The sequence below is a fragment of the Ostrinia furnacalis genome, unplaced genomic scaffold (genome assembly GCF_004193835.3).
Source record: "Ostrinia furnacalis isolate ACB-3 unplaced genomic scaffold, ASM419383v2 OfSCF0535, whole genome shotgun sequence".
NCBI classification, from domain to species: domain Eukaryota; kingdom Metazoa; phylum Arthropoda; class Insecta; order Lepidoptera; family Crambidae; genus Ostrinia; species Ostrinia furnacalis.
The window spans coordinates 6178-29825 of record NW_021130774.1 but is presented as its reverse complement, the minus strand read 5'-3'; the positions used below and the strand labels follow the sequence as shown (position 1 = coordinate 29825).

Genomic DNA, 23648 nt, shown 5'->3' with positions numbered 1-23648 from the left:
GACAAGATTTTACTCATGTGGATGTTGTAAATGTAAATATTAACTGCCTTGAACTGGATGTGCATCCTTTAATTGTTGCTCTACCCATCACTGCACATTAACATGTACTTATCTAATTGATCGATCCCACAATTAGGTGTTAGTAGTTTATACAACATAGTATTAGGTGATTTCTATAAGTCAAGGTTTAAGCATTTGTTCAATTAGAAGTAGGTATATTTTAATCCAATTTTCATATCTCTCTACATGTTGTTTAATAGCAACAATGTAGTGATCTGAAGATGGGTAAAATGGTCTTAAGACGCAATTTGGGTAAAATAAGCTCTGTTATATTTGTCCTTACTTTGACAAAAAGGTGTACACTGTACCTATGGTTCAGAATCCAGATTACTTATTGTACAAGAATTACAAATAGTACTTACTTGGGTATTTCTCATCGCCACGGTTCTCATCGTCACCTTCGTGGCGAATTTTATTTCTAACTTATTTCAACTTTTTGTAAACAAAAATTGTAGCGCTTGATGTGAAGATTGTATTCTCAGTAAATCAGTCAAATAGTGAGTCTCGTTTGGAAGCTTTAACGTTTTGAATTTTTTGATGCCACGAAAGTGATTCTGTATTTCACAGCAATAATTTTTTCAAACTTTACAACTGTAAATGACTCTTAAGTGTTTATAAAACATATATTTTGTCTTATTTTCATAGATAAATAGCAATAACATAATATAAATAGGTACCTACTTAAATACAAGATAAAATTTTACCGATTACGTCACCTACTAAGTTACAAGATTCTACGCAATTGGTTTTAAGGGTGACACTGGTGGCATTCTGAAATGCTAAAGAAGCAAAAAACGGATTATCAGTACCTCAATAAAAAAGAACTCTAACTGATTATCAGTCCCTCAACAAAAATATATTTTTTATTTAGGCCAGAGGGCCTCGTATTTTTGTTGTACAACTTTTAACTCAAACTTCAGATTAAATTTATCTTACAAACAGATACACAGTCACATATACAGACATACATACAGTCATACAGACAGACAACAAAAATACGAGGCCCTTATTTATTTATTGATGTACTGATCTCTAATTACCACGTATAATTTATTAGTTATTAAAATATTGTAAAAACATAAACACCAGTCACTATATTTTAAAATAAACCAAAGCAAGAAATCACTTTCGTGGCCTAAAATCACCTTCGTGTATAAAACACCACGAAGGTGATGCCACGAAGGTGACGAAAATTTTAGTTTTTTATGAATTATCCTTAAATTTAAATTTAACGGTTCAAGTTGAATACTACACAAATAAGTCTAATATGTCAAGTTTTCAATGGCAAAGTTTCAATTAAATTGTTTAAATTTTAGAGGTAGAAAATATTGTTCAAGCAAGCGACGGTATGTCTATGGATAATCACAAAAAGTTATGTATTTTTTTCGTGGAACGACGATTGACCTACCTCACCTCCCCAATGGTCGAAGCGCGACTGACGTTAACCGAATAGAACGCTGTGATTGGTTGCTGATGTTCGGTTTAACGGCAATCTTGTATTATTACTCAAAATTTTAGGTACCTAAAATCGTGTGACCAACGTATTTCGCTTTCTCAATTCAAAATAATTATAAGAAGATATTTTTTTGACTATTGTGTGGAAAGTATATTTGATTACGATGATTTTAGTATATGCTACACACAAATTAAATGAAAATTGTGGATGCAGTAACCAAATGTTTCATTGCAACCGAAGGTGTGACACGATGAGAACGCGAAAAATGACCCCGTTTTTTATCGTTTCATGTGATTTTTTCGTATTATTTTTGCTTCTATTACGATAAAATTTATTTTGTATGTAGCTAAATAGATATTTTATAATCTGATTTCAAAGTTATTGTTCTAACTTATACCGTTTATGAACTATTATTGTGTGACCATCAAATTTGAGTGTAAATGAGAAGTACCCACTTACGCTGAGAAGTGAAAACGAGATTGACTCACTGGTATCTTGTAAAGCTCTTTTACAACACATTTTATCACAGCATTTTTTGTGTCAATAAGGCTAAGCTTTGAAAGAAGTGATTTGTTAGCAAACAGATATTTATAGGCAAACCTAAACTATCAAATATACCTACTATATTTACCTACCGGATTTATTTATTATTTAGATATAATACTCAGTTCCTTATAAACTCAGCAAGTACTTTTTGGTAATTCGTTTTTACTTCAATCCGTGAAACGGTAAAAAACATTTGTAAAAATAAACTTACCTTGGGAATTTGGGATATTTTTTTATCTGTAGCTTCTTTAAAAGCCCTCATCCTTATTTTACTCTCTCCTCAAAAGCTTATTTTTATGTATTACATAACATTTCGTTAAATTACTACTCTGCATTCTAACGACAACACAAATGAAAATAAATATCCATAAACATGCTTTTTCAATGTAAGTATGTAGGATGTTAAACAACAACGGAAAAGTGTCGGAAACATTCACTGTGCGGATATAAACAAGCCGTCAAGGTCTAGTGTCAAAACATGAGTGCGATGGCATTCGGGTCATTACCGCTGCAGCAAGATCATTGTCAAGGCGCCGGGCCTAATGAGTGAAGCCCTCGGAGTTGCGCCTGCGCATCACGTGGGCCAAACGCATGTCTAATCATTAAAATTAATTGGAAAATGTACTTTAAAATGTACTGCATATAGTCTTCATTGAAACTTTAAGGCCGAGTTCATTTTATGTTTTTAACTAAGAAGCTTTTGGAAAACTTTCCGTAGGTTTTCCTTAAATTGATAGAAACGTGTCATGTTTTTCAGTCCTGACTTACTTTAAAATGTACTGGCTACAAAATTACCTGAAATAAGATTATACATAAATCTACTTTTAGTAATTTTGGAAGTGCTAATAAATTACATGTAATATTTGTATTGTGCTAATATCTTATACTAACAACATCTCTGTATGACTTGACCTAATATAGTGTTTGGTTCCAATTTGAGCATATAAAATGTGCACAAAAATTAGCGTAAATTAAAATAAACACAAAATGAAATCGTCATGCTTAATTAAATTATTTACCTAACGTAATACCTAATTAATTATTTTGTTTCACTGCCATTGTAGTTTTAATATAAGAATATCAGGAAACATCTTCGCTAAGTCTTGGATAGTACTCACTCAGTACAAGAGTACTGAGTGTTATTTATTTATTTGAGCAAGTGACTGAAGATAGTGCTTTTAAATAAAATTATTCGAGGGACATTTCAAAATTCCTTCGATACGATTCAAATTTTCGGCCACTTTGGTAATGGACCGAAACAAGCGAATATCTATCTATAGTTTTAAACAGAGTTTAACTGGTGCCATTCGAGTCGTACACGTGATACTGTTTACCTGAATAATTTTACCAATTCGTAATACAAGTAAAATATTTTAAAAAGCAGCAGAACAAATGTGAAAATGCTTATGCTAATGAAATTCATTAATATGAAAAGTTTAAACACGGTCATTTCAACCATGTCTAACTTTTTCATAGCTGTAAAAACTGTTCATGTTCATATTGTTCTAATAAGTTTTAAGAAGTAGGTATATTAATTATTTTTTTATTTTTCATATAAAAGAGCCAGCCATAAAGTTTTTGTAGACATACCGACGGTAAACAGTTTTCATGTATGCAATACGGTTAGTTCCGTAAGGAAACCCTATCACGGAATTCACGGATAAATCTGAATTATTTATTTACTACTTCGACCTCCTCCTTTAAAAGTTTAGTGTTTCTCGACCAATTTGTAGACCCTGGATAGTTGCGGTAGGAACGAGTGGTGAATAAGGTCCTTTAAAGCGCGTAATAACCGCAGGTCCGATCGTTATGAAAATCCTTGGGAGAGACCTTTGTCCAGCAGCATCATTTGGCTGAAATGAACAAACAATAAACCGCGATATTTTTTTAATAAATCTGTGTATCTTTTTCAGTAATACCGAGCCAAGTGTCGAGGGAGAAAACCAAAGCGCAAGCGACAGCGGAGGACGAGCAAGCCGACGTCGTGTCGCGCGTCATCGGCAACTACGGCCGCTGGCAGCTGCTCATCACGTTCCTGCTGTCGCTGTTCTCATTCCCCTGCACTTTCCACATTTACCTGCCTACCTTTACGGTGAGTAACATCTACAAGAAATAAATTATATTTTTTTTTAGATTTTAACCGCCTTTGTGGTCTAGTGGCAAGACCACCTGCTGCAGATCCAGACGTCCCGGGTTCGATTGCCATTGGGAGCAGATATTTCTGTTTGTTAGTGGTAGGCTAGTCTTGTTCTAAATCCGCCTGGCTAGCTACCACCATCTTAAATCTAAGTCTGTCGCCAAAATTTTGGAAGGTCATATTGTTTTTCAAATTGCCGACAGATAGAGATCTTCTTGAGATACGAATAAAAGCACGAGAAACTGACCCGCGTTACAGCACTGCGGCTGCTCATGTTAATATTATCATAAATTATTTGAAGTGTGATTGTTGATTGACACTTATCGATGAGTACACAGTAGTAGGTAGTGGGAGGGATAGAGTTGTCTCTCACCAATTTATTCTCCTTCATCATGAAAAAAGTGTATTTCGTATAAAATTACGTGTTCATAAAAATGCGTTATGGCAACAACACGTAAGAATATGTTGATTATACCTACCTACAATCTAACAAAGTACGTCTAATGATAAAGATAATTGATTTGTTGCGGTTATTATGAAGATTGTAGTAATGAGGTAAAACTTATTGCAACAAGATACCTGTAGCCCTGTAGGTTATCCAGCAACTTTTATAAGGTGAATAATTATTTTACACTTGCAAATATTCTAGACTGTTAAATGTTGTGTACTTATTAGATAGTAAATGAACCGGTCGCGGTGTCCTCTGTCAATGGCAGCAACTTCTCTTACAACTTCTCATAATAACACTTGTGAATTATTAAGTATTCACAGTTCTTTCCAATTTCCTTTTTATTGCACCTAGTAGATATTTATATAACTATAAAAACTAGTAATCGAGGCTTTACCCGTGAATGTGCAGCCACAGAAAATCTTAATTGTAAGTCAAGAATACGTTTATTAAAGTCATATAAATGTTTTATTTTCTTTTTTTTTTGTTATAATTTTTTCAATACTCACTTGAGTAGTAGAGTAGTGAGTATTAGTTCGTCATGGAAATTTTTAGTCCCGTCCTTTGGTTATCAAAATTGCTTGAGTGGTTTAAGCTCAAAATCGTATTAGATAGAGTTATTTCCGCATTTATTTATTACTATGGAAGGATAGTATGGATGGATCTAATCAGTTTACACTAAACGACAACACCAAAGCATCCAGTCAATCAAACTCATCTTAAAAAGTATCAACTAAAAAAGGCTATAAATTGGTTTTACTTCCTCGTAACTAGAATTGAAGCCGAATAGTGGATGTTGGTTTAATTGTAATCTATTACCTAATAGGCATGAAGCAAAAAAGGAGTGCACGTTGCTCTTAACAATGGAAGTCAGTAACTTTTTTCTGGAGATGTCTCTTTAATTGTATAGTATTTGTTATTAAATTAATATTACTGCCAAATACTACGTAAGAAGCAGTTATAAATATTACTTATTTACATCTTAATTGACAAACTGAATTGTTCGGGTGAATAACAATTTACATCTTTGTTTAAATACGCTCACTGTAAGAATGATTTCATGTTTCATTTTATAAATATTGAATGGATCAGGAATAAATAAATAACATGAGATAAATCGTATTCAAATTTAATGGTGGTTTTCAGTAGGTACATATTCTGTTAGAAACTAATGGTGATGGCCACTTATCATACTTAGGCTGGGTTGCACCATCTTACTTTAACTTTGACAAACGTCAAAAATCTGTCAAACTCCATACAAAAAACACCGGCTATCGTCATAGTTACGGTCAAAGTTAGGTTGTGCAACTCAGCCTTATTGTGTTAATACTTAAAAAGTATTTTAATATGTACAAGTATATCTATAGTTTTTTTTAACCAATACGTTATCTATTCCAGGCAAAGGCAACCAAGTTCTGGTGTCGGATGCCAGAAAACCTTTCAAGTTTGCCGCTACAAGCTTGGATTAACTACAGCCAGCCCGTGGACGCCTGTAGCGTGCGTGTGATTCCTTCGGATGTCACTGTAGAGAGTATACTGAACCACACTGCTTCTCTTAGTAACTCCTTCATGAAGTGCTCGGAGTGGGACTTCGACCGGTCCGAAGTGGGAGACACGATCATTTCGGAGTGGAGCTTGGTCTGCGATAGAGCCAGCCTGACGAATTTGGCTGAAGTGCTCTTTTTGGTCGGCGTTGGCGCTGGTGGCGTTGTGGGTGGATGGATTTCTGATAAGTGAGTATCATCAATGAAGCGTTTTACATTTGTATTATTTCTGCATAAAACTAAAGAACCTACATACATTTTTATCGCCTAATTTAGTCGCTAAACTCTTTTTAAACAGTTTCAAGTTGTCTGCAAAATTAGCATTTTGTTACTAAAACTAAAAGTAATTAAGTATTCAATTAAGCCAAGAGCCGCAGAAAAATTACTCGAAAAATAAAAAAAATAAGTAGTTGACGCAAGCAAACATACTATTCTATGCCTATTATGCGTAGAACTAAAGACAATAGCAAATTTAGATTACTAGGAACTAATGCAAGTTCTAGAGTTAAAATTATGTTAATATGATCTCCTAAACATGTGTTAAGTGCATGTAATAAGTAGGTACACTTTAGTGTTTATTAATTCAATTTACCTGTGTAATAAATTCGTAAAATAAAATATGTAGATGATAATAATATTTCAAGTAAGCCGAAGATTGCTGTGACCATTAATTTTCTTCCATTCAGGGGTGATGTATGATGGTCATTTTTAAGATACCATTTACAGCCATATGGCAAAAGCACAATAGGCAATTATTACAAATGAATACATTATTTTTTAAAAGTAACGTTGGTAAGTACAGTCAATCTGGGTAACTTTGGCCATCAAATAACATTAGCTCTAAATATAATTGCGAATTCACCCAGATTTTGAAGGCCTAAAAGATGGTTAACCGCCTCTGTGGTCTAGTGGTTAGACCACCTGCTTCAGACGCAGAGGTCCCGGGTTCGATTCCCAGTGGGGGCAGAATTTTCTGTTCGGTTTGGTTGGTGGTAGGGCTTGTTCCAAGTCCGCCTGGCTAGCTACCACCATCTTACCTAAGTCTGTCGCCATAACAACAATGTTAACAGCATTGTTGTGTTCCGGCAGTTAGAGGTAAGATAGCCAGTTCCTCTGTGGTTGAGGATTCCGAGTGAAGCTCGCTTCCACCTTCGGCCTGATCATCACTTACCATCAGGTGAGATGCAGGCCAAGAGCTTCCTCGTTGTGGATAAAAGAAAAAAAAAATTGTATCTTTGGCTGGTTGTTTTAATTGTTCACAAAGCTTGTTTGAAATATAAAAGATCAAAGCCACTAAGCCCTGTTATACACCGTGAAATATTAGTGGTTGTTTTCCTGCGGTAGAACGATTTACCTTTAGTAGTTAGTACTATCACAGAATAATAATAAATACTACGTACAGAAGTTTTACTTCGCGAAGGTATTTGAAAAAATGTATGCTCAATGTCATTAACAATATGGTGTAATTTAGCCTGTCTCATGAGTCAAGCACCATTTTGTTGACAAACGTCAGTGATCGGCTCTGCGCCGAAGCTATAGGGCTGACTTCGGTAAAATGATGTGACGTGAGGTGCCAAACTGCGGAAAATGGCGGAGGAAATACATGATTTAGCATGAATAATATTAACTACTTATTTACCTCTCAGTGTCTTGAGGCAACTTAAAAAAGTACATTCTGTGTTTTTATTATTATTTAGGCAGTTAAATACTGCATAGTATTTAGTACACCATTTTCTTTATTTTCTTCCATCATACAAAAGAATACGCGTGCGTGAATCAATGTTCGCTCGTATGTGAGGCCTCATCGAATAGTATCCTGTAGGTGGGCCATCGTGCGTGTTTTGTTTTCGATGTAAACTCGCGGAGATGAACAGGCCGTACTATGGAATAGTGCGAGTTATTTTTGAATACCATAATATCTACAGCATAAACTGAATCGCAAACGCTCCGAACAAAGTATTTTTTTATTTGAATTAAAAAAAACTTCCTTAATCTATTGTTCTACTAAGATAGAATCATTTTACTGCGGGAAAACAACCACTAAAATTTCACGGTGTATTTTGAGCCTATGTTGATGCTGGTGGCCAAAGTTTCCCAGATTGACTGTATCTTTTTAAACTAAAATATGTATATTAGAGGCTGCAAAATCTTGTGTCATAGAGATGCTAATTACTTAATGCCTTATGGATTCTATACCTAACTGAAGTCGGTTTTGTTATACTTATTTGGTTTAATGTTGTGATTTAAATTGTTCTGGCACATACGGAAACTTGTATTTTCCTCAATATTCGAGTGATTATCTTATCTAACGCTAATCATAAAAATTTGACTCTAGGAAAATCCACCGCAGAATATTATTACATAAATCTTAAGTAATAATACATATGTGAAATTAGCCATGGAAATGGAAGGTACATAACGATAAATAATTCGTGTCTTGTAGTATTGTAGGTATTGTTTTCTCACTGATAAGTACATAGTTCAAGTGGTTCGAGTTCCTTTAGTCATAAGGAATTCAATTAATTGATCGAAATCTAGGTTGGAGAGAATATCGTCCAATATAAAAGTAAAATTTAACCGATGAAGCCGCTATTTAATGCTAACAAGCAACCGGTTGAAATTAAGACAAAAGTATTCAGTGTGATGCAATAAAGATTTGAGTATTGAGTATTGAGTTTTATATTTTATTTTTAATGTAGTTATTATTGTTCTATTTCAGATTCGGCCGTAAGCGCATCTTGATGGGTATGCTAGTGACTCAGAGTGCATTAGCTATCCTTTCACTGCTAGTTCGCTCCTACGTGCAATACGTCGCAGTCCGCCTGATCATGGGCTTGGTCTCCGTGTCAGTGGTCTACGCAGCATTCGTGCTTTCAGTGGAGTTAGTGGGGGGGAAGTGGGTGACCATAGCGGGAGTCTGCAACTTCTTCCCCCTACCGCTGGCGTACATCATCGTGTCATTGCTGTCGATAGTGATGCCAAACTGGAGGGACTTACAATTGACGTTGTCGCTGCCAGGATGTCTGCTCCTGCTTTTGTGGTAAATATAATTGTTATAATATTTTTGTTGATTCCATGTTCTAGATTCATCTAAGAAACTAATTAGACCTATGTATCTACTACAGTAACACTTACCAACTTGTTAATATCTTTTTTCAGGTTCGTACTCCCAGAGTCACCTCGATGGTTATTGAGTATGGGAAGAACTCAAGAAGCTAAAGTGATTCTTGAAAAGGCAGCGAAGTTCAACGGACGCGAAGTACCCGCCGACTTGGACAAACTGCTCATGCTTGACAGAGCCGCGAATCATGACGAAGAGCCGAGCGTAATGCTTCTCTTCAGAGGACACCTATTAAAGAGGACCATTTGTCTATTCGTGGCTTGGTTTGCAATGACCATTGCGTACTACGGCCTATTGTTGAATATCGGAAACTTCAATTTGGGGAACTTGCATGTCACGTCGATAATTTTGGCCGTAGTAGAGATACCAGCGATAGCTATTAGTATTCCGATTTTATTGAAGGCTGGAAGACGGATTCCTATTTTTATAAGTATGCTGGTATGCGGTTTAGCGTGTGTGGCCAGCGAGTTGTTCTCGATATCCCTGAAAGACGAGTGGATAATGATCGTGTGCCTGATGGTGGGCAAGTTCGCCATCGGGTCGACCAATATGATGATGCCCATCTTCACCGCCGAGCTTTACCCGACTGTGATCAGAAACTTGGGCGTCGGCGCAAGTCAGATATCAGCAGGACTGGCGTTGATTGGAATTCCGTACTTATGGAAACTGGTAAGTGGAATCCTAAATAGCTATACAACTATACATATCTAAATAAAGTACTCAGTCTACCTACTTAAATATTTTAGGAACATAATGAATCTTACCTATGTATAATTTGCTTTGTACGGCAAAAAGAATTGTATTGTTAGTTTGTTACTAAAACCACTTGATAATCCTAGAATGTTCACTTTCATGAGAAGTAAAAATATTAAACAGAATAAATATTCATAGGTAGGGCGTGTCTTATTGTCTCTAGTCAATTCAGTGGAAAACCAGTTTATGTGTTAAAATAAATACGAAATAGGTATTTGGAATAAAAGACAATGTACATGTCTAAGAAACAAAAAATATATGCCTCGTTTAATACTGTACCGTTTGCTATTGTTTTAGTATCGCATTAATTGGTAAAGTATAGGTAACTTGGAGGAGGAGGAGAAAATGAGGTTATGTGAATATTAACTATGAATAGGTAGGTATTAATTTCTTCTTTATCGTATTTATTTTGCACAAGAATACACAGACAATCACAGAACGTCCGATTTTTCAGTGATCCGAATAGGTACCTTGTTCAGCAGATGTGATATAATTAATTAGTTTAGTACGACTATACTACAACTGGGTTGTTCGTCATCTCGCACCTGTCAAACTCGCTAGCAGGCGCGAGTTGGGAAATTCCGATTTTACCTATTATTTTGTTCGTCAACTCGCACCTTTTCAAAAGTACAGTCAAATAAAAACGAATTGAAACTAAAAACTTTCAGTGTGTCGTGATCAAACTTTAAGGGATTCTTTGAATCAGTGCATTTTCGCATGTTAACCGCGCTATGGAACCACTGGGAAGGGGTATCCTTGTTCAACAATGACGTCGAAACTAAAAGACCTAGACTAATAAATGTACATTCGTTTTGTAGAATTACTGGTTTTTCTTACGTTGTAAACGGCCATTCTCACGATTAGGCGTTCTCAGCCTAATTACCATATCATTTTTNGCTTCGCGAAAGGCCTACTAATTGTACCGCTAGACGTTGCGTGTAGCCCCCGCCTGTAGAAGAGACTAATGCCTGTTTTCACCATCAATCCCTAATTTTTGAGTGACCCCTAGGTAAACAACATTCCTGTTATGTGTTACCATAGAGGTCACTTAAAAATTAGGGATTGATGGTGAAAACGGGCATAAAAGTCTAGTCTAAGGGTGTCTTAAGCCAAAGGTGGAATTGTGTAAAGCAATCGTAATCATTTGACAGTTCATAACGTACGATTATTCTGTCAAACGCTTTGTTTAACTTGGTCAAATGTTGTTGGTTGTCAAATGATTACGATTGCTTTACACAATTCCACCTCAGATCTCCACTAGAGGCAATCAGCAGTCTCGAGTCGACCGGCTGCTCAAATGGAGACGCTGCCTCAACCTCATGGCTATGTGTGGACAGTGATGATCTGTTTGTCTATTTTAAACAAATAAATAAACTTGAGGCAAGACCCATTCGCGAAATAAATTTCGACGCCGCGAACCGAGCCACAATTTGTCGCTCGTGCTCGTTACAGAAAGTGTTTGTGCATATTAGCAGGCCTGTTCATCTCCGCGAGTTTACATCGAAAACAAAACACTCACGATGGCCCACCTACAGGATACTATTCGACAAGGCCTCACATACGAGCAAACATTGACTCACGCACGCGTATTCTTATGTATGATGGAAGAAAATAAAGAAAATGGTGTACTAAATACTGTGCAGTATTTAACTGCCTAAATAATAATAAAAACACAGAATGTACTTTTTTAAGTTATCTCAAGACACTGAAAGGTAAATAAGTAGTTAATATTATTCATGATAATTCATGCTAAATCATGTATCTCCTTCGCCATTTTCCGCAGTTTGGCACCTCACGTCACATCATTTTACCGAAGTCAGCCCTATAGCTTCGGCGCAGTGCCGATCACTGACGTTTGTCAACAAAATGGTGCTTGACTCTTAAGACAGGCTAAATTACACCATATTGTTAATGACATTGAGCATACATTTTTTTAAATACCTTCGCGATGTAAAACTTCTGTACGTAGAACTTATTATTATTCTGTGATATTAGTTTGGTCAGTGTGTGTCTTACAGATGTCTTTTTTGCGCATTCATTTTATTGGTATTGTGCAAGGCAGTTTTTTAGGACCGCCTCATTCCCTGGTCCTTCGAGCCGGATCTTCGGTACTCACTGGCAGTGCACGAGCATGGTGTGGTCGCTGGGCCGGTGCTGGCGCGCGGCGTCGGCCAGCTCGGCCAGCCCGCGCGTCACCTCGGGCACGTGGCCCGGCGCCGTGGGCCAGCCCTGGTACTGCAGCTGGCGGACTGACGCGCTGTCGCCGTTCTGTAACCCGAGACAACAGTATTCTATACTAATATTATAAATGCGAAAGTAACTCTGTCTGTCTGTCTCTCTTTCACGTCTAAACCACTGAACCGATTTTGATGAAATTTGGCATAGAGATAGTTTGAGTCCCGGAAAAGGACATAGGATAGTTTTAATCCTGATTTTTTTAAACAGGGACGCGCGCGATAGTTTTTCTGTGACAGACAAAATACCACGCGGGCGAAGCCGCGGGCGGAAAGCTATCTTCATATAAAAGCAAACTGCATTGTCGTGTTCCGGCAGTTAGAGGTAAGATAGCCAGTTTCTCCGTGGTTGAGGATTCCGGGTGAAGCTCGCTTTCACCTTCAGCCTGATCATCACTTACCATTAGATACAGGCCAAGAGCTTCCTCGTTGTGGATAAAGACAACCAACTGCTAAGCAGTTTGGCAATAACTAAAAATGTAATTACATACTATGATAACCGAGTAAACAAATGAATAAAATATAGAAAGCATAGCTTGTAGAGCAAGGTCGGGCACATAGCTTGTAGAGCTGATGGCCGCTGGGGCAGAAAAGTTCTCGAATGGCGACCACGGTCGGAAGACGTAGTGGGCACTAGGTCCCCACTAGGTGTCTCGACGAACTGGTGAAGTTCGCGAGAAGTACCGGCGCAAAACCGGTCATTATAGAAATCAATGGAGGAGGCCATTGTTTTGGGCATTGGACGTCATTTGGCTGAAACGAACGAATATAGAAAGGTGTCTGCTAGACAAAAGACTTCCCCCTAAGATTCGCAGGTCCTGCGCGTCCAAGTTTCCCGCGATGCTATTTTGTCGCATCCAGATTCTGCCAGCTTTTCCAACTCGTTCCTCTTAGCTAACGAATGATGACGTATCCTATCAGAAAATGAAGACATACTTTGTTGTTGGTGACGCGGAACTGGCGGCGCGTGTAGTAGGGACAGGACTCGCTCTCCTCGTACTGCACGGCGATGTGTTCGTACTGCGCAGTGCCGTCGTCCCAGTAGCGCGGGCACTTGCCGTCGCCGATCTATAACAGATATCACGCCGTTACTACAGGTAGTCTGGGGGACACAATACTGGCGACGCCGCGACGGGCCAAGCGATTGCAACAGAGCGATCGCAATATAGATGACCCACGCTGAACTGTCCCACCAAACTCAATGACAGGGGTGCGCTACCATCGTTCAACTATATGGTTTCCAACATGGCAAAAATCGGAACTAGCGATCCGGTATTGACGGTGGCGCCCCACTGTCAATGTCATGCATAGGACAGTTCAGTATTTTGGAACTATACTATTCCTCATCGCCGCCGTTCCGCGTTGCGTTGCCCCGCCCATCGCTCGGCCGTCGCCAGTTTCGTGCCCGCAGACATATTACGTACAGTCAACGTCAAATAGTTCGTGACAACCAGTGGTTAAAAAGTTCGCAACACGTCTTTGTTCCATTGGAATAAGGATGTGCTGTCAACTTTTCAATTTCAGTGCAAAGCGGATAAGTGACAACCAATAGTAATAAGTCTGCTGTAAGAAGTAAGCATACCGAAATAAATATTTTTGGACATTTTACACTGTCTCTAGTCCCAAACTAAGCAAGCTTGTACTATTCAAATGATTTTGCTTTTAATTTGAATCCCTGCCTCTTAAATGTAAAAAAGTGATATTTTTCGTGTGAATACTACACCTATTGCAATTAAAAATTAAATTAAATTAGAAAGAAAGAAAGAAAGATACATTTATTACTCACATTACAAACATCAGTGTACAACTTTCTAGAACCTAAAATATTCAGTAAATCCCTCCTTCTGGCGCAGTCGGGTAAAAATTCAAACACCATAAAATAACTAAACTTACCTCGCTCAGCATGACGATGGTGGACACGTTATGTTCAGAGACCATCCGCCAGAAATCCATGATCGTGTTCGGTAACGGGTCTTGCGTGATTATGAAGCCTTCTGAGTTGTCGTATGCTGCGAAAAACAACATTATTATAAGTTAACTATAAATCGATAGCAAAGTTGGGTTAGTTACACCAATCAAGGGATTGTTCATGGAAGAAGTTAGCATTAGAACTGCCCCATTTTCCGTAATAGACAACTCACGTCACTGACGCTCATTTAATTTAACAGTTGGCACCACTGGCGATTGACAGGACCTTACTCTACAGTAGTGCCAACTTGATGAGTGCAAATGCGTTAGTCCTTCTGCTGCTTCAGCGCTTACCGACAGACGTCATTGTTTTAACTGTAAGTCGTAAGGCAGGCAGAAAATATTAGTTCTCTTACCTTCAATAAACGAGGCGTTGATATACGTAGAGAAGTCTCGACCAGGCAGCGGGGTCAGGATGACCCGATTTCGGTCGTAAGGCAGGCAGTCTGGGCTTCGATTCCGGCTGCGGACTTCCTCGCCCGCACCCGCGGCGCAAGACTTGACTGGCTCGGCTACTGGACTGTTTATCATTTTCTGTGGAGCAAATATTATGTTTGAGCAAACATACGTTAGTATCTGCTGTCAGAGTAGACTACTAGGAATTATAGTCTATCCAATATAGCTTGATTAGAATGACGGCTGTCAAACGGATGTGACTAGTGCTGGGTATGTTTCGTACGGTTCACATAGATGTATCGATAAGTTTTCGAAAAAATGATATAAAAAAATGCACCCAATTTTTCTTCATTCTTTATTCATAAAAATGACAATTATAATTTAAATTTAAAGACAGTAAAATTTAAAATTCATGTCAAGGGTGTACAACCTAAGTCGTAGTCATTATCATCGGTGTTCTTCAGTGGTTTTTTCCTCTCGCTAGAGGGCGGTGGGCATCTCTTCTAGAGCAACGGTGCTATGAATACCCAAAAAATTACCGGTGATTGATTTTCGATGTTTGATTATTTAAGAATGAAATGTTTTTTGGTTTTTAATAGTGAACATTTAGAAAAACGTATATCTTGACTTAAATATGTTAAAAAATTAGTTAGAAAAAAAATTTGTTAAATATGTTAAAAAATTTGTTTTAATTTAATGGGTCATTCCATAAAAATCTGTATATTTTCGACGTCATTTTGTCCGTAACTTTTTTAAGATGCTTTTGAATACTTTATTAGTGTAAATTATAGTTTATTAATTAATTATGTTATGTCTAAAAGGGCCAGTCACTTTATGCTTTATTTTAGGAGAAATTATAATTTTAAATTTTTTCATACTACATTACTCCTATATGACTTCTAATAAAGTATAAAACTTATAACCTTAACATTTATTGTTAATCGTACTAACTATTCTAATTTCGTCGTATCAATAAAAACCAGTTTCAGAAACGTATTCCGTCTATTCTTCCTCAAGTGACATCAATAATAAAAAAGCGAACATCGAAAGTTAATAGACAATAAAAAAACATAGCGTAAAAAAGTATACATATTTATCAAAAAGTGTCCATTCGTGGACATCCTCCCCTTTTTTAAAAGGAAAACGACTTTTCGCATCTACCACCCAGTCGGAGCACCTTCCGCCAACAGCTCCTGCCCATCATATCAGTCTTGACTCTTCGCACGAGTTGATCCCAGGTGCCGCCCATAAATGGAGCCGAAGGGAGTATGAAGCGCCAGACGATTTTATTGATCGTATCGTAGTCTGAAACCACAGTATCGTAAGGGACTCGTAGTTGCCGATTAGCTCCAAGAAATGACGTGCCATCATCGGAGAGGATGGTGCTCGGTGTGCGATGAACCTCTGGAAACACATAATAGCCGCATCCGCCGGGAGGCTTGCAACGATCTCAAGGTGGATGGCTCTCGACCATGCACGTGAACAGTGCCCCCAACGTTTCTCTTTCCTGCGACCGATTGCTACTTCAGCTGGTCCAAAATGATCGATGCTGGTGAGTTAATCTTTTCTCCGGAAGATCTCCCATTGAAGGACAGAGCGTTGATCTCCAAAGCAGCTTACAAATCTGGCATCAATGTACGACACACCGCACCGCGTTTCGATTCGTATGCCGAGAATCCAAACTTCTGCTGCAGTTCATTGATGACGCTCTCCGTGTCGCAATGGGCGAGTTTTTCATGATAATGAAGAATGAGCAGGCGAAAGTAGCAGTAGCTCTTTCTTGACTAGGCTGGTGGCGCATCAAACAAAGCATTTCCTCTTGAAAAACGTTCAGATGACTCCAGGAGCAAGGTGCCGTTCGGCACGACGTCCTCAGATTTCAGCGGCAATGGGCAAGAAACGGTGGCGGAAGGGGTCGAAGACCGAAACTTAAGTTTTACGTTAAAGAAATATCCCCAACCCAAAAATTTCGAAAAAAGTACCGGTGTTTGAATATGAGTGTGAAAAATAAATGGATCCAAGCAGTTGCCCTTACCAGTCTAAACCAAGAGCTAAAATGAGTGACGTTAGCTACTACTGGTAAGGGCCGCTGATTTAATGAATGGACAACGTTGATGGAATCTGAAAATTAATAAAATAAAATAAATGTTGGACCATGGGTCCCCAGAAGTTTCCCCGTAACACGCCGCCCCCCATCCCGTAGTTGAGACATCGGAGTACTATATTTCATGACACTTAATATAAGTTTATGAATAGCCTGATATAATTGCAATTTTTCTATGTCGGAATATAATCATGTATTATGTGATTTATACTGACATTTATTATTGGTTGTGAGATTGAAATCACATAACTCTATCCTAGTACAACAGAGTCACTTATTACTAGTGACCACTGATGGTAAAAATTTAAAAGCCAACCGACATATTTTACGAGATTCAACTGTTGCGATTCTGAGCTGGATGCGGCTGGTGCGCTCACGAGCATGACACGTGATGACTGTTTTGAAAGTCAGGAGGTCAAGTCCTCTGTTTCCATCTGTTGTCTGCCTTTCGGGGAAGTCCCTTCAAGGTTAAATTCGTATAAGAAAGGAATTTTTTGGTGGCTGCTGATTTGATTTTGGGATTCAATTTCAGATCAGCCCCAAACTTTGAAGTTCGCTAGGCAATCTTCGGTGTTTGCATTGAAGTAATATTACGGCCATTCTCACGATCAGGCGTTCTCAGCCTAATTACCATATCATTTTTGAAATTTGGCTTAATTGACTTAAATGCATTTAAATATAAAACACATGAAAAGTACGAATTTAACAATCGTAAAGGCGTCAAATTATTCAAAGCGGTTTTCGCGTAAATGAGATCCAAAAATTTTATGGTCACGGTAATTAGATAAGGCTAATACGTAATCTAACGGTAATTAGAAAAGATATCTAAAATAGCAAAAAAACAACATCTTGCATTGATAAATTTGTATACAAATATATAGCGTCATAAAAAACGCTGTAGGTACACTTAATAACCCTTTGTAAAAAGAAAAACACTAATTTCTATTATTTATTGTATTTAGATACTTTCAGTATACTGCAAGAATCGAGGCTATTACAGGAACACTTAGTTTCAGCAAGAAGGGGCTACATGTCACATTTCAAATGAGAGCATTTAGCTGAATCGGAATCTTAATCATCATTTATTTGATTTAAATGTGGTACAAACGATTTAACGTACAGATAGTGGATCAGGAGGTCTCACAAATTTGACTTTTCGGATATGCATATATCGAAAAAGTAATTAATGATATAAGTAATTTTTCCTCTTTTCAATCTATCTGCGATCAGCCATCACCCATTATCAGAATAAATTGAATTTGTAATAATGACAGTTCCAGCTCTGCATATCCCATGAATTGTCACCTCGATTCTTTTACAATAAGTTTTCAGATTGATGCTATTCGCTTTCTCCTGAGCCTGAATGCAGAATTCTCAGAATTTAGAAGGGATGCAGCAAATAGTTTTCATGACGGTCTAGTCTTTGTTTGTAAGCTTTACAGGAATTTTCTACACCCTCTTTGACGTTTGGTATCACTTCAGTGGACTTTGTAAACCAAGGTACACAGCTCAAGATTTTTAATAATTTATTTTGAAAACGTTAAAGTATTTCTACATTTGCGAGGCTAAGTCGATGCCATATATGTCTACATGGGTCTTAGGATGCATTTGTATGTAGTTTGTTCTCCAAGCTTCTTCTGCCTAGTATCCATTGCATATCACGAAGTTTTTTCTATGCATAAAAAAGCAGTTATTTTTTTTAAATTTAATTCTAAAAAANCTAGCTCACCTGAGAATGGCCGTAAAATAACTGAAAAGAAGTGAAAATGACATATTTTTTCTACTTAAATCCATTCTTACTCCTTTAAAATGAAATAAATAAATAAATATCCTTAAACATTTTACGCTACGCTTCTAGTCCCAAACTAAGCAAAGTAAAAAAAACAACGGATATTTAAACATACAGTCGTGGTCAACTAATTAGGGACAGATGGAATACTAAGCAATACTAAGTGTTCATATCCTATTATTGTGAGCTTCATTCAATATTACTGGCTGTTACTTTGTAAACATATTGACTATCAAGAACTCTATTTAACAGAATACAATAACAACAAAAAAAAACTCACTAACTTAATAAAAAATCTTAATCAAATCACATGAATCGGTAATTATGGTACGTACGGTCTGGCCACCTAATTAGGGACGCTTAAGTTTTTCCTTCTAAATTAAAAAAATAAAAAGTAATAACTTTTATTCTGTTCATTTGTAATTTCGGCGTCAATTTGAAAAGCGATATTCTTATCTTGCGAGTTAAAAACTCATCAAATTATTAAAGGTAATGGGCTGAAAGAAAAGCAACAATGCGCTAAGTAATAATCAATCTTTATCAGTGTGGATGGCCATACCGGTAAATTGCAGATCATCTGAAATGTTCCAAAAACATAAATCTACGATGCAGTGGCTTATTTCAAAATCATGAAACCACAGAAAGTATGCCTAGAAGGAAGAGGCTAATAAAAACAACCCCACAAGATGATCGCAGAATGGTCACTCTCGCAAAGAGAGACCCCTTTAAGGGTTTTATTCTGATCAAGAGCGAGATTTTTGGACTAGAACCGACTGCTGGAGTATCTGCGAGGACCGTCAGAAGACGACTGGTGGAGGCAAAGCTTGTAGGCAGAGTTCCTCGAAAAGTTCCACTACTGAAGATGGAACACAAAGAAGCAAGATTGGCGTTTGCAAGAAAGTATCAAAAACTTGACTTACAAATTAAATTAATTTTAATTCCTTAGAAGTATTCATATTGCTAGGATGCTTGGTTTTTTATTTAGATAGTTTTTGACATATAAGCGAAAAACCCAAAAATGGGACCTTCAAAGGCTGCGGTGGTAAACTTTTGATAATGTTCATCCCCTAACTAGCTAATCCAAACAAAGTTACAATGTTAAAAATTATGTTCCAAGCATTTTCATGTTAAAAGAATACGAATGTATTATTTCAGAAGCTAAATTTATAAGATTTGATATTCTCTAGTTCAAGCTTGAACTACTTTTTTTTAGGATTGTTTGTTAAAGCTGTATAATGTAAATTGTTAGTTAATTGTAAAATTGGTAATAATAATTGTTGTTCTTCATTTGACACTTTCTTTGGGATATTTAGGTGGCATTTAAAAGAACGCGAATTAATATATTTGAAGCCTTTTAATATCCCGTGGCTTAGTTATAAAATCTGAGGTTAGATGCCGTGGCAAAAAAAATTATCTGCGGCTTGACTTATTATAATTTGCCATTACTAAATAGCTAGAAATCTAGCTTTGTTTTTAAATATAATATACCTACTTAAATATTAGTAGACAGTTTACATACTAGGTATTAGGTATCCTCAGGACATTGTGATATCCTACTTCCTATTAATATTATAAATGCGAAAGTTTGGATGATGTCATGATGTCTGAATGTTTGTTACTCTTTCATGCAAAAACTACTGAACGGATTTTGTTCAAAATTTACAGTATTATTGTTTATAACCCAGATTAACATATAGGCTATAATTTATGACGATATGTGACCAACTAAATTTCAATAAATAAATAAGACGTGGGTAAAAAGCGCCATCTATCGTCACTGGTTAAAATCTACAGCGCTGGACGAAAAATTTGACGTTCGTAAATTATTCATGCGAGGGAAGCCGTGAAACTCCATCTATCATCATCATTAGTAATTAAACGAGGTCCACGCGGCCGCTAGTTGTTGATAATTTGTTTCTTTCTGATTTATATTTATTAGCATTTTGATTTAGAATATAAACCTATCTGAAAAGTACATTTTGTTTTATTATTAAACTCAACTCATTGCAAGTGGCTTACACATTCCTTTAAGTCATTTATTAAAACATTTTTGTAGATGACTATACATAAACACGTCAGATTTCAAAAAGGTGCGAGTTGATGACATAAAAAACAGAAGGTGCCAACTAGCATCTTTAGAGGTGCGAGATGACGAATAACTCCTACAACTGGGCCGGGAGGTGCCTGGGTGCGGGCGGCCGTAGGAACGGTCGATTTGAAAACGCCTAACGAACGATACTACAACATTGTAGGCAATTTACTGCAGTAAGGCGGTTATCACACTGCGCCGCGCTCCACGCGATTTTTTATTTGATTTTCATAAAAAAAATCACGCGCGCGGACGCGCTGTCAGTGTAAAGTGCCGCGCGTGTTTTCTATACAAACCGAGGTATTTGCATACAATGATTAAATCTGTCGCCCCGCGCTCCGCGCGGCGGAGCGCGGCGCAGTGTGATAACCGCCTATTTCTTTTGAAAGTACATTTTGGTTATTGTTTACAGACTATGCTGAATGAACACTTACCAATGCTAACCATAGCGGCGCTGGGCGCGTTAGGAGGCGCTGTTGTTCTGCTGCTGCCCGACACCACCAAGCTCAAAGAACCTCAGACACCAGTGGCCAAAAAAATGTAAGTCATTTCAACATTTAAAAATAAATTTAAAAAGACGAATAGGCTTCAACGAACAACTTCATTATAAATGTTTTCGATTTTCTCCCCCAACCCGTTTGGCCAACGTGGGGAGGTTTACCTATGCGAAATCTTCAATTTGACCGTCTGCCTGCCTATTAAATCAGAGAGGGTTGGCCTCTTGCAGTGGGGATTAATGCCCGTTTTCACCATCAATCCCTAATTTTTAAGTGATTTTTATGGTGACAAATAACAGCAATTTTGTTGACATAGGGGTCACTCAAAAATTAGGGATTGATGGTGAAAACGGGCATAAATGACCTTATGTTGATAAGGCGATTTTGCAAATTCTTCAGTTTACCTTTTCAGTATTAAGTACGGACAAGATTTCAGGATTTCAATTCTTTTTCAAATTGTGGAAGTTCTTCAAGAACCAGATAAAATGCTACTGTTTTTTTACTCTTCAGTTTAGGTAACGCCATCTATTTACATCAGTAACATTTCCCTTCTCTTTACAGGCCTACGTTCGATACTAACTCGCCTTGCAACGGTACGTTTACAGTCGCCGACGACAGAGGGCAGTAGCAGCTTACAATTGATAGACCATAGTGTGAACACTTATCAGTGTGGTGTGGTAAAATAAACTTGAAATCAGTGTACAGTAATAGTGAGAAAATTTTCGAATTTAATTTAGCAAGTAGTTAGATTTAAGCAAAGACCTAAGTAAACATTAGGTTAAATCAAGTTATTAGAGCATAAACATAAGTTTAATTTATGCCATTTCAGCCAGAGACTGTTTTTTCAGTCCAATTGACATTTGAGTTCAACAACCATTATGTACAAAGTTTGTAACTGCCAAGCTCAATGCAAGAGGTGTTTTGAAAAAATACTTGAGATTACAAACGACCAATGTGGTTTGTTTGAAACCAAAAGGTATGGGTATTTAGTAGGTGGTGTTTTATCATATGCCTGAGGACTATCTACCAAACTGATAAATCTAAATAATTTGACATTTTCATATCACTACGTCAACCAAACAGTACCGAATCACAATTAATTAATTTGTATTCGGTTAAAATAACTTAACATACTAATGGTTATTTTATAGAAGACAATGTTAGAACTGCAATTAATATTTTTTAACAATGGGGAATTTGAATTGATTCGTCCCTAAGTAGTTAGATACATAACTATAAAATCCGCCTGGATTACCCACAAAAATATTAAAAAGTATAATTTGATATTTACGGGTTTAATATACATCACTAACTACTTATTTAATTACTAATTTATGCCTAGACATAATGATAATTACGTAAAGCAGCTCTATGAGATAGCTACGACATTATATTGCTTTGTAGAATATTTTCTACGATAAAAGGGTAGTTAATGTTAAAGATGAAAACGTTTCTTTTGCTCCGACAAACGTTCAGAAATAATTGTCAATGTATTTTTTGTAAACATTTTCATTGTTCCTAATTAAACAGTGGTCTCATACATAAAATAACTCATTTAACCATATTTTTATTCCCGACTAGATTTTATATCTGGACTAGCCCTAAATGACAATTCAAATACCTGTCATCTTAACTAATACTAATATTATTTAAACAAAGGTTCTTTGTAAATGCTAATATCTGGAATTACCAAGTAGTCCAACGCAAAATAAATGAGCTAGTTGCCTAATAAATGTTCATTGTGAAATATTTAACCACCATTACATTTATTTAGGCCTCGTAAATATTAAAAGACCCAAATTGAAAGAAGTTTTTAAATGTACATTTAACCAGTTTTTTCATATTATCACAATAGAAGTATTTAACTAACCCAACCTAGTTATTAGTTATAAAATTAATTAGCTCAAAATGATAAATTTCTTTTCAATGTCAACATAATGTACGTACCTGTTAATATGTTACCATGTAGCATTCTAATGTATTTATTGTATAGCAATTAATAACCAGTTACCATTTTAAATGTAGAGTTAAGTGTATTTTGTTAAGCTAATTTTACTTTTTCTGAATTTCTTCTCAATGGGTCAAAAGTTTGATGTCAGGCCCATGTACTTATTTTAGATATAAAATATAAATAGCTATAAGCTATTAAGTCCCATTTTGTCAAATTATAGAAAAATGTAACTAATCAGTTCATTGTTTATTATTATGTAATTGAGAATGAATTATGCAGACATTAGCGAAGACCTGTCGAAACTATTTACGTTGAAACAATTAAAGTATTTTGTAATAACCTGATTTATTTTCATTTCTTACTCATCAAGGTCACCGAAATATCTTTACGCATGTGAGTGTATTAATTTAGTTATTTATACGGCAAGTTTTTTGGTACCTAACAAATTAACTGCTGAGATGATGATTTCTTCTATAATCGTGTTCAATAAACTTTTGTTAAGGTTAAAGTAAGATAGTGCAACCCAAGATTAGCTTTTTTTAAACTGACATGTTT

The 23648-nt window shown here is 36.7% G+C and overlaps 1 protein-coding gene across 2 annotated transcripts in view; it reads left to right on the top strand.

Annotated features, from left to right (window-relative positions):
• Positions 1–23432, top strand: part of LOC114366106 (organic cation transporter protein) — a 59648-nt gene extending 36216 nt beyond the window's left edge. For both annotated transcript variants that reach the window (XM_028322893.1, XM_028322894.1), the window contains exons 2-7: positions 3976–4154; positions 6046–6380; positions 8911–9231; positions 9351–9981; positions 21058–21185; positions 21704–23432. In XM_028322893.1, coding sequence (XP_028178694.1) covers positions 3976–4154; positions 6046–6380; positions 8911–9231; positions 9351–9981; positions 21058–21185; positions 21704–21770 — 1661 coding nt within the window. In that variant the 3' untranslated portion in view covers positions 21771–23432. The remainder of the gene's footprint in view (positions 1–3975; positions 4155–6045; positions 6381–8910; positions 9232–9350; positions 9982–21057; positions 21186–21703) is intronic.
• The last annotated feature ends 216 nt before the right edge of the window (positions 23433–23648 follow it).